The following is a 19,056-nucleotide window of genomic DNA, read 5'->3' on the forward strand; positions in this document are numbered from 1 at the left end:
ATGGTTATATGAATAGTCATGCGAATGGTCATATGAATAGCTATGCGAATGGTCTTATGTATAGTCATGTGAATGGTATTATGTATAGTCGTATGGATAGCCATATGAATAGTCATAAAAATGTATGCGTTTTTGTTACTACTTGAAATTTTCCTTTCTTTCATTTTTTTTTTTTCTTGATTTTTTTTTATGATTATTAGTAAGGATAATAACACTGGAACGGTTTAAAGCTCTCATTAGTTCTTTGCATGTTTTGATATGTGCACTCTGGCTGTTTACGTCCTTATGTTGTACCTTCATAGGGGAGTAGTTTTTAGCTCCCACTTCTTTCTGCATACTCCATTTTTTAGGTAACAACTTATTACTTTTTTTAGGGTTCATAAGGGTATAAACACATTTCGAAAGGTGCGGACTATTTGTTGAATATCTTGAAAATTTTGATAAAATTTTTGGCATTTTTTCTTTTGAGCAGTTATATTTGGATGCATAATTTTGTGTACTTTTATTTTTTTGGCATTTGTTTTTTTTTTTTGCTTCTAATTTGTTTAAGACTGATATGGTATTGTGCGTATCGTCAATTAAGTTGTCGGGATTACTTCCACTGTTTTCCTTCTTCGTATTATTACTGTTTGTTCTTTCTAATATGTTCAAATTTTTCACCAAGGTATTATTCTCATATAAAAAGGTTCCTCTTCTTTTTTCATCATTTATATAATACGATAAGGAAGAGCTGTTCCTAGTACTTCTTTTTCCCTTTGTTGAAGTACCGCTAGAATGTGTTGAGCTGTTAGATAGCGCTTTTTCTCTGCCATAGATACACATAAATTTATTTTTATCGATATAGTTTATCTTTTGCTCGTTACCCTTGTTAGTAGTACCATTCACTATGTTATGATGGTAAGTTTTGTTTTCACCATATTTTATTTTTTTTCTATCATTCGGTAGACGTTTTGCTCTTGTGCCTTCTTTTTTAAGGATATTTAGGCTTGCGTTTTTGCTATTATTATTGTTATTTATATTTCGTTCATAAGACTGTAAGGTGTTTGTATTCTTGTTCTTATTTGAACAAATGTGCATACCTTTTTTTTGTTCTTTTTCTTTACAGCAGTAGTAGTAGTTATAATATGGATGTTTCGTTAAATGCAGTTTTAAATTTTTCTCTTTTTTTATCTTAGAATATGGAATAGTAAAATTTATTGAAATTTCTGAGAATCTTTTTTTTTTTTTTTTTTTTTTTTTTTTTTTTCTTTCTTCTTCATTAGGCACCTGTTCTCTGATAATCTTCTCTGTAGTAGAATTTTTCTTTTCGTTTTTGTCGTCTTCTTCACAATTGACACTTTGTAAAATGCATATTTTTTCTTGATTAGTTCCTTTTAAAATGGATGAAGTATTGTTAACTTGTGTTTTTTTAACACGTTGTAACTTTGATAATTCTTTTTTTTGCTTCAAAAATGTGTAGGTGTGTTGTTGTATAGTTTTCTCTGAACATGGATTTAATAATGCAATTTTTTTTTTTTTTTTTTTTTTCCGCTTATTTCTGGTTATCTTTTCCATTTTTATTTTTTCTTTACTTTTTTCTTTTAATTGGTCAGACTGGGTTTTCTCTTCTTCTGTTTTCTTTTCCATTTTATGATAGCTTAATAAATCATGCTGACACTCATCCAGTTGTTTGGCTAGGTTAAATAATTTGAAATATTTTCTTTCAGAGGGTGTAGAGAGTCCCATGGATGGATGCTTGTGCGTAATCTCATGTAAGATAAGGTTCTAAATGTGTGTGCGTTTATGTGCATATATATGCACATATATGTGTGTATAATGTATATATATATGTGTGTCCTTATATGTCCGTATTTATATGTCTGAATTTATATATTTGCATTTATATGTTTGTATTTTATTTATTTATACATTCTTACAGAGCCAAACGCATCAACGGAAAGGGATGTATAGAAATAGTCAAGAATAGATTGTGAATAAAAAGGGACATACAAATTGTGAATTGGTTTTTTTTTTTTTTTTTTTTTTTTTTTTAACTAGCCAAAATAAAAAAAAAAAAAAAATCTTAACAAATTGTTCTGATAAAACATGAAAAAACTTTTACGCTAAAAAGGACATGTTCTAATTATAGGTGAAAAAACGGGGTGGTTCGTATTTTCAAAATATTTGCATAAACGTTTATAAATAATTAATTAGCGGTGTTTAGCACACTTGGTTCAATAAAAAAAGGTAAATAATGCATGTATATAAGTGCACATGTACATGTGTGCTTGGAGGTACGTGTATCTATATATATTTCTATCTATATATATTTCCATATATATATACATATATATGACGCATATAATTACGTGAACCTTACGTCTATGTATAGGCTTGTACTTATGCATATACACGTATGGGTGAGACTTATAAGGAGAAGGGGCATATTCGAATAAATTTAAAATATCACGTAGATCATTTTATTGGGGAAACTGTGCAAGGGAAAATAAAGAACCATTTTACAAAAAAGGGAAACATACAAATGTAAGCATATAAATGTAAACGCGTGAACATAAACATATGAATATAAACATATGAACATAAACATATGAATATATATATATATATATATATATACATATGTACGTACATACATATGTAAGTGCGTGTAACTGCCAAATCGTACCTTCTTCTGCGATGTTATAGAAAAAGTAGGAAACTATAAAATGACAGCATATAACATAAATTCAAAAAAAAAAAGCATAATTGTGCGTTGTTACTTATATGTAAACGTCTTTTTAGTTTAACTTTTGGTGGATCAAAAAATGAGTGTAAAATAGGCACGTTGCATGAGCATTTATACACATGTGTGTACTTATATATTATAAATAAATATATGTATACATACATATACGCATACACATGAGCATACACACACACATACACATACGCACATGCATATAAGCGCGTACATACACACATATGCGCATTTCTTACATGTAGGAAAATTCCAACCACAAATGCGTAAGAACATAATACAAACGCTTGCACCATTTACCATCCGCCCCCCACCACTTGAGGAGGGAAGAAAAATAAACGTATACTTTTAAGATACACGTTAACAAAAAATTATTTGAAAAATGTACACATCAATTTTTAGGAAAAAAAAAAATAAAAAATATATAAACATAAAATAAATAAAATAAAATAAAATAAAATACGTAAAATAAAATACGTAAAATAAAATAAGTAAAATAAAATAAGTAACATAAAATAAGTAACATAAAATAAGTAGAATAAAATAAGTAAAATAAATTAAGTAGAATAAAATATGTAAAATAAATTAGGTAGAATAAAATAAGTAAAATTATAAAATTTAAATTCCTTAACAAATAAACAAAAAAATTTCTTTCGATTAAGACTTGCATTATAATCGAATAAAGTTTGCTTTTCTGAAAATTTAATAAAGCCCATTATTTTGTAACTTATACTTTTTCTATATTTTTTTTTTTTTTTCTTGAGCCCAAGATTTTTACTTGGTTATACCGCATGTGAGAGCTCCATGTGTGCTAAATATATTACACATATAAATTTACACACTTACGAGTATAAAATATAAATAAATAAATAAATATATATATATATATATATATGCCTTTAAATTACTTCTGACTTCTCACAAACAAGTGAAAAAAAAGGGGGCAAAACTTGTTTGCAAAGGGACAAGTAGAATGATCTTAAGTAATTTACAAAAACAAATGCAAGCTGTTACACATGGAAAAAGTCCACAAAAAATTTTACTGTGCTTATGATTAAGACATGCACAAAAGAAGAAAAGACGTAGCTTTATTACACTTCGTTTTACTTAATTATACTTCGCTTTACTTTATTATACTTCGCTTTATTATACTTCGCTTTATTATACTTCGCTTTACTTTATTTTGCTTTATTTTCCCCATCCCCCAGTTCATCTGCTTCCCTAAAATGGAGTATATACCTAGTACTTTTGGAATATCCTTCCACAGAGATAATCAAAGCATAGCTAATGGAAGAGATGGTACCTAACACTTAATTTTTAATACTTAAAAATTTGTAGTACTTGACATGGTTATTAAGTAGTAATGTACGGAATTTTTGTTTTTCTTTGTTGTACTTTTTTTGCTGTGTCGTACATTTTTTTTTTTTTTTTTTTTTTCTTTTTTCATTTTTCGCATGGCTATGCATCCCTAGCTTCTGAACTGCCTACACAGTTGTCATCTTTTGGTTTTCCCATTTCATACTTAATATAATCTTCGTTTCTTTTTTTTTCATCATATTTATTTGGCATATCCAATGAGGGAGAATTCTCCTTTAAAGGATCACTAGTGCAGTTACTTCCTGTATGATCCACAGTGTTGTCCTTATTTTCTGCATTTAATGCGGTTACATTCGTTTCGTTTGAGTATTTATTTTTGTCAGTTTGTTGGTTTGACTTCATTTTATTATTGCCACTAATATTATTTGCAATATTTCCTTCATTTCCGCTATTACCACTATTGTGCTCATTCTTATCACTTATGTTTTTTCGAAGCTTACTGGTGAGACTATTTTGTGCCTTGCTTTTTTTTGCCTTTTTCGTCCTCTTATTTTTTTCTGCATTATATGGGTTATACTCCTCATCATACTTTACTGAATGTTTTCTGCCTGTGCTTTTACTTGTAGCATTGTCATTTTCATCATCTTTCGTTCTTTCCAAATCGAATAAATCGTACTGGTAGTTGGTACTGGAAAAGTTAAAAGTAGAGTTCGCGTTAGCAGTAGCACTCGCACTGGCATTACCACTAGCATTAGCATTAGCATTAGCAGTAGCAGTAGCAGTTGCAGTTGCACTGGCTCCGTTTGTGTAGCTACTACGATACTTCAAATTATTATGTTCTTCCATTTCAGAATGAAGATTTTTACTTTTGCTTGAATTGTAAAAGTATGGAGGTGTTTCCCCATTCATTTCCATCTCAGTAAATAATTTATCATATTGATTTTTTAATTTTTCATAATTATTTTTTATCATATACGATATTTGATTGTTTATACATATTTTTTCTCTTAACAATGCCATACACTGTTCTCTATCATGCATGATTTCGTTTAGGTATTCATTTAATTCTGTTTCATTAAATACGGTACGCGGTTTCTTAATCTCACATGTACCTTCTTCATCATCGGAATTACCTTTGTGTGTGTGTTCCTCCATTTTTATGTAAGTCAAGGTAGTCGCATTGTTATTTTGTTCCCTATTGTTTTTATGTTCCCTCTCTTTTTTAACTTTTCTATGTTCACTACTGTTTAACGCTGATTCGAATGATCTCACTTTTTGTGAACCCGTACTTGCTACACTATCATACTCCCCTTTCGTTTCTCCCTCCCTATAACGATTATTATTACCGCTAATGTTATTACCGCTAATGTTATTACCGCTAGTGTTATTACCGCTAGTGTTATTACCGCTAGTGTTATTACCGCTAGTGTTATTACCGCTAGTGTTATTACCTCTATCGTTATTACCGTCATCGTTATTGTCGTAGTTATCCACGTGACTGGCATATTCGGACTTCACCTGTACCTCGTCCTTTCCATACTCATCCAGTATTTCCTCCTTTACAATAACTAATTTCACATTTGTTTTTGCATTACAGTAGTTATCAATACCCAAGGTAGGCAATGCAGCTGAAGGTTCAAGACTATCACCCATAACAGCGCTATCTTTTTTATTCTGTGCATTTTCTTTTAATATGACATAAGAAGATATGGATGTTGCTTCATTATTACAATTTTTGTTCTTCTTCCTTTGTATAGTAATATCTTCTGTGTTTACACTTCCTTCATTTGATCCCGTTTTTCCTTTATTTTTTTTTTCAGAAAAATGATGATCACTTTTGGATAGATCAAGGAGAACATCTCGTTTATTTCCATCTTTGTCTTGTTCTATCATTACATTCATAGCAACAGCGGCAGTAGACGAACCGTTATTCCTACTTACATATTCATTGAGGGAGTCCGATTCTGCATTCGACTCTACATTGTTATTATGTTTGTTAGAGTATTTTTCTAATTTAACCTTATGAATATAGTTTAAGTTTTCTAAATATAATTCTTCTTTTTCTTGAATCGTTTTATTAATGTCATATTCCTTTTTGTCAAGTTCTTTCATCAAGAAAAGTAGTCTATGTAAATATCCCGTTAGATGAAAAACACTGTCCATAAACACATGAAGTGAGTCCGACATTGTAATATTCTTTTCTTTTTCTCATTATTTTTTGCCGTCCGACAGTTAGCATTAGGTGTGCATCAATGTGGGAAGTGTATACAATGTTACTCGAGTTAGTCGTGTTAGTCGTGTTAGTCGTGTTAGTCGTGTTAGTCGTGTTAGTCGTGTTAGTCGTGTTAGTCCTGTTAGTCCTGTTAGAAGCGTACGAATACTCTTCAATATGAACGAATTAAACTATTCAAAAAAGGTAGGTGTAAATATATATAACTAGATTTCACATATAACCATTTCAAAAGCATTTGCTTAATATATGAACTGCGATGACTATTATATGTGTGCAATAGTAGGTATTGGCAGCTGATATATGTATGGCCTTTCCGTTATAGGTCAAAGATTTGCACATGAGAACAGGTATACGTTGATATGTGCATGTTTATGTGTGTGTATGTATATATATGTGTGTATGTATATATATGTGTGCATGTATATATATGTGTGTAAGTATATATATGTGTGTATGTATATATATGTGTGTATTTATATATATGTGTGTATGTATATATATGTGTGTATGTATATATATGGGTGCATGTATATATATGTGTGTATGTATATATATGTGTACATGTATATATATGTGTGTATGTATATATATGTGTGTATGTATATATATGTGTGTATATATATATATGTGTGTATGTATATATATGTGTGTATGTATATATATGTGTGTATGTATATATATGTGTGTATGTATATATATGTGTGTATTTATATATATGTGTACATGTATGTGTTTGTTTATATGTAAGCTTATGCACTACTTTAATGCCACTACCTCACGCCCGGTCCTTCATATTTTTGCACACGCACAGAGCAGGATCTACTAAAGATAAAATTCTTATATAAATTTCATTACCACCCTTTTACCCTCTTACACTTTCTACAATTGTAATTTTATCTAAATTTAATTTTGCTACTCCAGTAGTAACTCTGTTCTTAACACTAGTCCTAACACTGATTCTTGCTCTAATCTCTATTATTTTGTACCTGTACTTATGCAACTCTTCCCCTTCTGCAATTTCTCTTTTTTTTTCCCTCTACTACTTTCTTGTTAATGTACAGTTCTATAACTATTACAATATGGTTAACTGCCTTTCTTAAAATAGGATGTATTTTAATTTTATAAAATTTAAATCTCTATAATTTGAATATCTAAAATTATAATTTTTTTTTTTTATTTTTACAATATCCCTAACGAATAGAACACAACCCCCCCCCCACTTATATTTCGAGATCGTTTCGCTTAATGTTTAACAAAATTATTATTTCTCAAAAAAAAAAAAAAAAAATAAATAAATAAAAATAAATAAGGGGATAAACAATTACGCAAACGAATAAATAAGCATATACACGAGTACGGAGCATTCCCTTTTAAATTCATAATTTTTTTCTTCATTATATTTTGTAGTAATGGTGGAAAAAAGGAAGTACTCCCTTGTTTTTTCATTTTTTATTTTCTTATTTTATTATTTTTTTCTTCTTTTTTTTTTTTTTTGCTTTTATTTTATTTTTTTTTAATATCGAATTTGTTCTGTCCTCCCCAAAGTGGTATTACATGAGCAATTTAATCATTTTATTGAAAAAAATATATACATGCATATTCGTACGTATGTATATGTATGGACGTGTGTATATGGGTGTAAGTACGCATGTACATATATATATATATATATATATATATATATATATATATATATATATGTTATAAAGATGCATAGTAGCATAGGACTACGTAGCAGGAATGCAATTACTTTGCAATGGTACAACAACGTTCATTTTGAAAGAGACCAAAAAAAAGGAAGTTGACGATTAGATTTTAAATGTAAAGACACGTAGATGAAATTTCCATAACCACAAAGGACAAAAAAAAGGAAAAAAGAAAAAGGTGAAAGGGGAAATGAAAAAATGATCAAATAACAAAATAATAAAATAATAAAGTAGCAAAATAACAAAATAGAACAGAATAAAACGCAATAAAATAATTATTCTAGTGCGTGCACGTACATGTATATAATACTGCTATAAAACTTGTATGTCTAAGATGCTCTACAAAATGAGGCTTAAAAAGCATATTTAATCAGTAAAGTTTCTCTACATAATTCAAACGTATTATGCATACTGTTAGTTGCAGGTTATGAACTCTGGGCATATGTTTACACTAATCAAAGCTCAAGGGAGGAGTTACATAAATATATAGTCAGACTACGCACATAAAGGAATATACATACGTACATACATGTATATATACTTATATATACTATATATATATATATATATATATATATATATAATGATATAATGTTAAAAAATTCAAAGAGCATTTACTACGTACTGCATTTTTTTTTTTTTTTTTAAATATAAGCTGAGAAGGTATTATTTAAACCTCAAAAAAAAGGAAAAAATGAAATAAAAAAGAATTTTTCAGTTCTTAATTATTGTGAAAAATCTAAGTTTTTTTTTTTTTTTTTTTTTTTTCTTTTTTTTTTTTTTTTTTTTTTTTTTTTTTTTTTTTTTTTTTTTTTTTTTTCTCTTATTTTTATTTTTTTTTTTTTTATTTTCTCTTATTTTTTATTTTTATTTTTTTTTATTTTCTCTTATTTTTTATTTTTATTTTTTTTTATTTTCTCTTATTTTTTATTTTTATTTTTTTTTATTTTCTCTTATTTTTTATTTTTATTTTTTTATTGATGATAAAATGACTAAGAAAAATGCAAAGAGTCAGAAGCAGATAGGGAAAAAAGAAGAGGGTAAAAAATGAGATGTGGGCCCTTTCTGAGGGGAGGGAAAGCTTAAAATAGTATGTTGTTCATATAGGCATACATTAACAAACCACATATGAGGTATAAATGTATATATATAATATAAACGTACATACGTTTTATACGTATTGTACATATTTGTTCATTCGTTCGTTTTTCTTTTTTTTTTTTTCTCATTTGCAAAAAACGGAAAACTGGGGTATTTAGGGAATTAAACAGAATTTAATATTTTTTTTAATTTGCCTATTTAAAAAGAAAGGATAAAACGTATGAATTTGCCTTTGAGGTAAATTATTATATTTGTTCAACATGTTTTGCCATGTTTTGCCATGTTTTGCCATATTTTACTTTTATACTTTTTTGTTTTTTAAATTTAGCGAAAGGAATAATAAAATTGCGGGGGTTTTCCATCCGTGCAATTTTTAAAAGTGAACAAGAAGAAAAATCTCTATTTTTTTTTTTTCCTTTTTAAGAAAATAAACAAACTCGACTTGGTTTAATTTAATTTAATTTAAATTTAATTCACGCAGAAATTAACAGATGAAAAATGTTCTTCTATTTCAGAATAGGGAGGTCTAGTTCAAAACTCTGTTGAATGCGACCCAGATACTATTAAGCGTGTTGAGTACATATGTACATAACATAAACAGATATAATATATGTGGGTATATATCCGTGTAACTGTACGTTTACCTGAACATGTAAAATTGAACAAGCATTCATTAAGGACATACGTATATGCGCGAATAATAGGAGGATGAATGGTACTCAGTTAAATGTGCCTTGAGCAAAAGCATATTTTATTATTTTCTTCTTTAATTACGACTGAAATTTTTTTTTTTTTTTTTTAATAATTTTTTAATAACAAAATTGCAAGAGACACAAAGGTTTATGATGTTTTTACGTATTTATATGATCGCACATAGTTAATTCGAATATTTTTATTGTATGATTTAGTGGAGGAGCTAGATGGAAGGAACATAAAATTATATGATTATTTATTATTTTCGTATATGGAAAGGAAATTATTTCAACTACCTCCACCTTACTTCCGTTACTATGCTTCCCTCGCATTATGTCCATCACATCATTTCCTTTACTAAGTTTTCCTTACTCTACTTTCTTTATTCTACTTTCCTTACTTGCCTTATTTTACTTCCCTTTGTTTCGCTAACATTGCTCCCCTCATTTTTCCATGCACCCTTTTGAAACATTTTAGCTCGAAAAAAAAAAAAAAAAAAAAAAAAAAAGCTAACTAATTTTGAGGAAGGTAAGAGGATGGTATAATGAGAGGGCATCATACGTGAGGAAAAAATGTATACGTTTTTCAAATTATTCTTACGGAAACAATAGCTAAAAGAACAAAATTTAAAATCACAGAAAAAAAGGAAAAGAGAAATATTTATGTTACAACGTTATTCATGTTTTTAAACGTATCAAAAATAATGTATTTAATAAAAATTAATTTTGCTCGGTTTACTTGTCAATAGTACTTACGACATAAATACAAAAGACTAGCGGAAATGAGAGGCAAAAGCGAAAAAAAAAATTTAAACAAAGGTAAGTTAGCACATAAGTATATATATAACACGCACACACTTGTATACGTACATACTCACATACGTGCATAGCTGCACACGTACATACTCACATACGTGCATAGCTGCACACGTATATACTCACATACGTGCATAGCTGCACACGTATATACTCACATACGTGCATAGCTGCACACGTACATACTCACATACGTGCATAGCTGCATACGTACATACTCACATACGTGCATAGCTACATACGTACATACTCACATACGTGCATAGCTGCATACGTACATACTCAAATATGTGAATAGGTGCATACGTCCATATACCGATAGGTATACACAGAACCAGTAAAAGTGTTAAATATCACACAACGTTTGTTAGTCTCTTCGAAATAGTGTTAAGGTCAATGGTATCCTTTTTGTCGGGGTTAGCTATTTCCAGTAGCAACTCTAAATCCTTATCCGTCAGTCTTGTGTCTAACGCCTTCATAACCTTCGCGAAAAAGAAAGAAAAGGAAGAAAAATAAATCATAAAAAAAGAAAAAAAAAAACAAATTCCAAATTATTGCGCACCGATGCGGGGTGCACACATGTAGAGCGGTAAGAGTTGTGTAAAAAAAAGGAAAGAGGACAACAATCGAAAATAGAAAAAAGGGTAAATAATAGTTAGCAAAGGAACTTACATCCACAAAATTGTTAATCTTAATTTGCACACTCGAGCTTTTATCACTTAAACTTGAGATGTGCTTAAAGGGTTCTTCATAGTTGTAGTGCTTCCTGGCAAAGTTTAACCAAAACTCCATGTTAACGATCTTTAAAAAAAAAAAAAAAGAAAAAGAAGAAAAAAAAAAAAAGATATAAAGAGGGAAAAAAGTAGATAAAAATGAAATAAAAAGGAGATAAAAAAAATATATAAAAAAATGATAAAAATAAAAAAGGTTGGCGCGGTAACGTTGGTAGCAGCAGAAAAACATATTTGTCACTCACAAATTTGCATAACGCTAAGAAGTTGCACATAGGGAAAACATAAATAAAAGAAACATTACTTTTTAAATATTTTTTATTTGTTTATTTGTTTATTTGTTTATTTTTTTATTTGTTTATTTTTTTATTTGTTTATTTGTTTATTTGTTTATTTGTTTATTATTTTATTTTTTTTTTTTGTGGCTTACTTCTGGCAATTCCGCCTTCTCTTCAGCGTTTAAGAGAATACCAAAGGAATGCATTAATTCGTAAAATTGACACAAAGGCATAGATTCGTCGCAGGAACTGAAAAGAATAAAGGCTTCCTTAAATTTCTCATCCATATCATTTCCCATTTTGATATGTCCAGTTAGAGTAATTTTTTGGGGAGTGATGGGAAAAAAAAAAAAAAAAAAAAAGGAAAAAGGAAAAAGGAAAAAGGAAAAAGGAAAAAGGAAAAAGGAAAAAGGAAAAAGGAATAAGGAATAAGGAAAAAGGAATAAGGAATAAGGAAAAAGGAAAAAGGAATAAGGAAAAAGGAAAAAGGAAAAAGGAAAAGGAAAAGGAAAAGGAAAAAAAAAAAACAGAAAAAGAACAAAGAGGAAGAAAAAAAAAAAAAAAAAATTTTAATTTTTTGAAATGTTTTACTATTATAATTGTGTAAAAGTTGAAATTACTTTTTTTTTTTTTTTTATTTTGCTTTATTTAGCCTAATTTTTTGTAAGGATTGCTAAAGAGTTGTAAGCATAAAATTGCTGTAAACATTAGTAGCTAGAAGTTTATAAAACGAATGTGTTAATTCGTGAAATTAACAGTATAACAATTTGAAAAAATGTGCATGGGGAGGTGTACCTTTGGGGTATGCGGTTTGACAACTTTCTATTTTTATTTTTATTTCAGTTTTTACGCTTATTTTTATTTCAGTTTTTATGCTTATTTTTATTTCAGTTTTTACGCTTATTTTTATTTCAGTTCTTACGCTTATTTTTATTTCAATTTTTACGTTTACTTTTACGTTTACTTTTACGTTTACTTTTACGTTTACCTTCACGTTTACTTTCACTTTTGCTTTTATTTTTACTTTTACTTTTGCAATTTTATTTTTTCTTTTTTTCAAATTTTTTTCTCAAATTTGATGTTGTTTTTGTTAATTTTTTAATTTTTATTTTTATTTTCTATTTTTTTTAAGAGGTTGTTTTTATGGTTTATCTTGTTTTGGTTGTAACTCTTTTTATTTTTCTTTTTTTTTCTTTTTTTTTTTTTTTTTTTTTTTTTTTTTTTTTTTTTTTTTTTTTTTTTTTTTTTTTTTTTTTTTTTTTTTTTTTTTTTTTTTTTTGCTATTGTTGGACTATGCCGTTTGTTAGGCTGTAATTCATAGTGGGTATTTATGAACAAACATATGAGCATATATATATACGTTAATGTATGTGCACATACGTATAAACATATTATTATATATGTAAGTATATTAATGGTATATATTAATTTACGCACGTGTACATGTTCATCTGACCTAGTTTTATGGTTGTTTTTCCGTACATATAAAAAAGATATATATATATTTTATATGTATGTTCTTGCCTGTGGTAACAGGTTTTTTCTTGAAAAAAAAAAATAAAGTGAACTAGTTAGTGGAGGATAAATAATGTACTTATGTATGTATGCATGTGACTGCTTTGGGAAATTTCTTTTTTTTTTTTTTTTTCCTTCTTTTCATCCTTTTTTTTCTTTTTTTCTTTTTTTCATGCCTTTTATGCTGTTTCTTAGGAAGAATGAAGTGGCTGATAAAATGAAATGGAAAAAAAAAAAAAAAAAATAAAATAACAGATTTATACGATAAAGTGGTGAAATGGAGATCTCTTCAAATTTGATGTTAAATAATAGTACGTATACTTTTTGATATACCTATGTATTTACTTAAAATGTGAAAGCAAGAACATACTTACTGTATATAAAGATACATGAGGTGTTATTTGTTTTATGCTAACATGGACACCTAACATCATTTAATATCATATGAATAGGTTAACTTTCGGTCAATATACCTTCCTACTATTTTTTATTCCGGAAATGTATGAATGTATAAGATTGTGTATCTATTTTTTTTTTTATTTTATATTTTATTTATATTTATTTTATTTATATTTATTTTATTTATATTTATTTTATTTATATTTATATTTATTTTATTTTTTTTATTTTTATTTTTTTTTATTTTATTTTTTTAAATTCCCCTGCCACATTTATATATTTTCACTCCTTTTTATAAATTATAAGGAAAACTGTTAAATAATTTTAACTCGTAAAGTATTCAAATTTTCGCTAAAAGGGATGAAAAATGGTTCAAATGAAAGAAAATAGAATTTTCCTGTGAGCAAATTAAAATCTTCCGTGTTAAGCATTTTGGAGTAACACGCTTTTAGAGTAATACACTTTCTGGAATGAATTTAAAATTTTTTTTTTTTTTTTTTTTTTTTTTTTTTTGTTGTTGTTACCTGAGTAGTTACATTGCATTATATAATTGAAAAATAATGTAAATCATTTCAATTTCCGCTGGTAATGTACTTTAAGTCGTATTTACCTTTATTGAGGATTTCAAATACTGCTCTTTTTTTTTTTTTTTTTCCTTTTCTGACACGGCTGTTTTATGCAAACCTTTTATTAGAGCATGTTGATACGTTACAAGTAAAAAAGTGTGTGTATGTTTGTTCGTGTGTGTGTGTGTGTGCAAGAGTACATATATGTATGGATATATTTTCATGGGTATGTACGTACGCATATGTATGTATGCGCCCCGTGTACATTAAATAGAAAGTGGAGGAATAGTCGTATAATTATGCTGTTGTAATAAACTATTTTTTTCGTCCCCCTTCCCCTTCTTCTGTTTTTCCGTATTCTTTTTTTTTGAGAACAATAAATTTTATTTCCAAAAAAAAAGAAAAACAAAACAAAAAAGATGTTATCTTTTTCTTCTTAATGATGTTTCATTTTGTAAGGTTTTTAAAAAATGACTACGAATAAGAAACACAAATTTTTTCTGTTTGACGTCGATGGAACTTTGACTCACTCTAGAAAAGTAAGAATAATCAATTGAAATGGAATACAAGTACGACCTTCTTCTTTCTTTTTCTTTTTTATGCCCAGCTGTGTGTTGTCCTATCCGTCCCCTCCTAGTACACGTATAAATTTACGTCTGAACGTTAATGTCTATGTACGCACGAACACATAAGGGAACATCCTTGCATATTAGCCGATCGACCAAAATATGGTTGGCATTTTGTTAGAACTGAAGTCGAGGGACAAAAATTCCATAGGAGTAGTAGGAGGCTCTGATTATAAAAAAATCATAGAACAAATAAAACGTAACAAGACAAAAAGGGAAAAAAAAAAAAAAAAGGAACTACGAGTAGTGTATTATGCTTGCGTCTGTGTGATTATGTTCTGTACCGGGTCCTACATATGTAAACAGATATATATATATATATATATATATATTATATATATATATGTGTATATACGAATATGTGGGTCAAAACTAATTCATCGTGCTTCTTTCCCTTTTTCCCTTTTTCCCTTTCAAGACCCCGAGATGTTTGATTATATATTCTCTGAAAACGGTGTAGTGGCACATAAGAACAACGAGCAGTATTTTTCGGAGGTAAGAGGAGGACGCATAATTGCTCCGTCTGTACGAAACTTTATTTTCAACACAAGCAGATTATAAGTAGATTCTTATCTTTTACATGTAGATTGGAGATGACTTTTTTTTTTTTTTTTTTTTTTTTTTTTTTTTTTGATAGAGTATAACCAGTTTTTTGGGAGAGGAGAAATTAAAAAAGGTGATAAATTATTGCTTGGTATATATTGCTAATTTGGATATACCAAAGAAGAGGTTAAAAAAAGAAGTAAAATAAAAAAAAAAAAAAAAAAAAAATTTACCTTAATAGACTATTCAAAATGGTTAGGTTAAAAATGTTTTAAAGCTGTTCAAATATATGTACATGTATATATATACTTCGTTATTTAATGGTACTTTCTTTTTAGAGGTACATTTGTGGAATTACGAAAGGGGATAATAAACATTAGTCCTATTGGTAGGAATTGCTCTCAGGAAGAGAGGGAAGAATTCTGTGCATATAATTTAGAGAAGGATGTTATTAAAACTTTTCGCTTAAACCTGATGAATGAGTAACCAGCATGTTACAATTCTTTTACTAGTGTATTGTTTTACGTGTCGTTGTTCTGAATATGTGCGTTGAATATAAGCACTTGTATGTGTAAATATACGTATGTTCATTCGCTCAATTAATCAGTCAGCTACTCATCTGCAACTGCATTTTTTTCACTCTTTTATTTTTTTTTTCCAATTTTTTTTTTTTTATGAATGCCTCTTGTCGCACATAAAAAGGTTCAAGGATTTTAACTTGACGTTTTCCATTGGGGGACAGATATCGATAGACTGCTTTCCAACAGTAAGAGAGAAAAAAAAAAAATAGCATATATATCGTAAATAGCATAAACAGCATAAATATCATAAATAGCGTAAATATCATAAATAGCGTAAATATCATAAATAGCGTAAATATCATAAATAGCGTAAATATCATAAATAGCGTAAATATCATAAATAGAGTAAATATCATAAATAGCGTAAATATCATAAATAGAGTAAATATCATAAATAGCATAAATATCATATATAGCATAAATATCATATATAGTAAAAATTGTAAAAGCATCACTTACGAAGCTACACACTACTTGTGTGGGAGCAACGGCCATTTACATCCCACTTGAGGGGCGTGTAGAAAATATAAAAGAATAAAAAGTAAAAGGTAACTGTACATATATATATATGGAAGTATGCACACGCGTTTATAAAAATAAATTTCCATTTTCAGGGGTGGGACAAGACATTTTGCTTAAGACACATCGAAGGGATATTCAGCGAAATTTATTTTTTTGGTGATAAGACGGAAAAGGTGAGAAAAAAAGAGGAGACAAGGAATGGAATTGTTTTTCTTGTCCGCACCGTTTATCTGTTCGTGTGTTCTTTTATTCTTTTGTACCTCATTTGTTCATCTGTTCATCTGTTCATTTGTTCATTTGTTCACTTGTTCATATTATTTTGTTTTTTTTTTTCTAAATTTTTGCAATTTTTGTAATTTTCGTAATTTTCGTATTTTTCATATTTTTCGTGTTTTTCGTGTTTTTCGTGATTTTCTTGTTTTTTGTGATTTTCCTGTTTTTTGTGATTTTCCTGTTTTTTGTGATTTTCCTGTTTTTTGTGATTTTCCTGTTTTTTGTGATTTTCTTGTTTTTTGAGTTTTTCCCATTTTTCCATTAACAAATCAGGGAGGAAATGACTACGAACTATTTAACGACAAAAGGGTGCGAGGCTACTCAGTCACATGCCCAGCGGATACTATACAAGTTATAAGGACGTTTTTAGACACATGATGGATGATCATTTTTTTGGTTTTATCGTGGTTTGAAGTTTTATTTTATTTTATTATTTTATTTTATTATTTTATATATTATGTTATTATATTATTTTACTATATTTTATTATATTATTCTACTATATTTTATTATATTATTCTACTATATTTTGTTATATTATTCTGCTATATTTTATTATATTATTCTACTATATTTTATTATATTATTCTACTATATTTTATTATATTATTCTACTATATTTTATTATATTATTCTACTATATTTTATTATATTATTCTATTTTATTTTAATGTTTTATATTATAATATTATTTTATTATTATTATTTTTTTTTGTTAACTTATCATTTTGTTTTAAAATGTGTACACTGTTGGAAAAATGAGGAATGCTTTACCGTTGGGTAGTATGGTCATTGACTTTGTATAAATACATACACGGGGGTAACCAATTTTTTACGTGCACAAAATAAATAAAACAGTTTGAATAAATTTAGAGCTATTTAATCCTATATATCTCTTTTTTATGTTTATGAACAAGAACAGCGACCATTTTGTTTGACACGTCGTCCTTCCGTTCAAACTGTGAACATCCTTTTTATGAGCTATACGTACATATATATATACATATATATATACATACATATATATATACATACATATATATATACATACATATATATATACATACATATATATATTTATATATTTATGTACTGTGTAGGTTTTTTTTTTTTTTTTCGTTTGTAAGTAGCATTATTTTATACACCAAACAGTATAACTCATTAAATGTAGGAAAATATTTTTCGACAAAATTTACTCATCACAACGTAATGTGATAACAACAATTGTATAATTCGAAAGTACTTTTAACTTTTCATCCTTGTATTGTTCGGTGGTATTTTAAAATAATTTAATCAAACCAGAAATATATACCATTTGTATAAACCCTCAGACGATTCACGATATGGTGTGATGATATCGTTTAGCATATATATAAATTCGCTATATAAGAAAAAGTAAAATAAAATAATGCTGCGTATAATTGGTGAAGCACATTCGACCAAGTAATATATATAAAGTAGTTCGCCGCATGAAATCTGCAAACGAAAAGGAAAAAAATATATAAGCAAATTTTATTTCTTTTTTCTTTTTTGCTTGGCATTTCCTTTTCCTTTTTTTATGTTCGTATGTGCAACTCCACAATGCATCATTTCGGACAAAAAAAAAAAAAAAAAAAAAAAATAGAAAAGCGCATAGGATATATGTGATGTAGTATATGCGAAAAATTGCGCTACATTTATTCATATAATATACACATGTACATTTATGTGTATGGTTATATTTGCATATATATGTGTATACATACATATATGCATTATATATATATATATATATATATATATATATATATATATATGTGTGCATATATCTATGCATGCGTACGTGTTATTCGTTGTAAAGTAGGAATTTTGAAAATTGAAACTCTATTTTAATATATGTACTTAAACATTTTGACTATACTGAGTTGTTGTTATCCGCAAATTTTTAATGTTTTTGGCGTTTGCGGGTAGTGATATTTTTTAGTTTAATATTTCTTTTTCCATTTTTCTGACTTGTATGTAATCTCTTTTTTTTTTTTTTTATGAACTGGTCAAGTAAACTTTTTCGTTATCCCTTTGTAAATTTGAAATAGTTTCAATGTAATTTTTTTGACAGAGAAGCTTTATTATTGTAAAAAAAAAAAAAAAAAAGGGAAAAAGGAAAAACAGAAGAACAGAAGAAAAGAAGAGGAATAAAGTAAAGAAGAGGAATAAAGAAAAGAAGAGGAATAAAGAAAAGAAGAGGAATAAAGAAAAGAAGAGGAATAAAGAAAAGAAGAGGAATAAAGAAAAGAAGAGGAATAAAGAAAAGAAGAGGAATAAAGAAAAGAAGAGGAATAAAGAAAAGGAAAAGGAATAAAGAAAAGGAAAAGGAATAAAGAAAAGAAAAAAAGGAAAAAAAGAAAAAAAGGAAAAAAAGGAAAAAAAGAAAAAAAGGAAAA

The 19,056-nt window shown here is 27.7% G+C and overlaps 4 protein-coding genes across 4 annotated transcripts; 1 reads left to right on the top strand and 3 right to left on the bottom strand.

The window, feature by feature from the left end:
• Positions 1-138: 138 nt before the first annotated feature.
• MKS88_000044 (uncharacterized protein) lies at positions 139-1,725 on the bottom strand (the record flags this gene model as incomplete). The annotated part of the gene is made up of 1 exon (XM_067219671.1): positions 139-1,725. One exon carries the CDS (start codon positions 1,723-1,725, stop codon positions 139-141), a length of 1,587 nt encoding a protein of 528 aa, XP_067075933.1.
• A 2,470-nt stretch (positions 1,726-4,195) lies between these two features.
• MKS88_000045 (uncharacterized protein) lies at positions 4,196-6,241 on the bottom strand (the record flags this gene model as incomplete). The annotated part of the gene is made up of 1 exon (XM_067219682.1): positions 4,196-6,241. The coding sequence occupies one exon, from the start codon at positions 6,239-6,241 to the stop codon at positions 4,196-4,198; it is 2,046 nt and encodes a 681-aa protein (XP_067075934.1).
• A 4,714-nt stretch (positions 6,242-10,955) lies between these two features.
• On the bottom strand, positions 10,956-11,910 carry MKS88_000046 (myosin essential light chain ELC; the record flags this gene model as incomplete). The annotated part of the gene is made up of 3 exons (XM_067219692.1): positions 10,956-11,084; positions 11,275-11,403; positions 11,764-11,910. 3 exons carry the CDS (start codon positions 11,908-11,910, stop codon positions 10,956-10,958), a joined length of 405 nt encoding a protein of 134 aa, XP_067075935.1.
• A 2,651-nt stretch (positions 11,911-14,561) lies between these two features.
• On the top strand, positions 14,562-18,974 carry MKS88_000047 (haloacid dehalogenase-like hydrolase; the record flags this gene model as incomplete). Its single annotated transcript, XM_067219701.1, has 9 exons — positions 14,562-14,630; positions 14,805-14,916; positions 15,136-15,212; positions 15,355-15,446; positions 15,599-15,742; positions 15,963-16,026; positions 16,456-16,536; positions 16,910-16,987; positions 18,732-18,974. The coding sequence occupies 9 exons, from the start codon at positions 14,562-14,564 to the stop codon at positions 18,972-18,974; spliced, it is 960 nt and encodes a 319-aa protein (XP_067075936.1).
• Between the last annotated feature and the right edge of the window lie 82 nt (positions 18,975-19,056).

Source organism: Plasmodium brasilianum (genome assembly GCF_023973825.1).
Source record: "Plasmodium brasilianum strain Bolivian I chromosome Unknown PB_00_01, whole genome shotgun sequence".
Taxonomy (NCBI): Eukaryota; Apicomplexa; class Aconoidasida; order Haemosporida; family Plasmodiidae; genus Plasmodium; species Plasmodium brasilianum.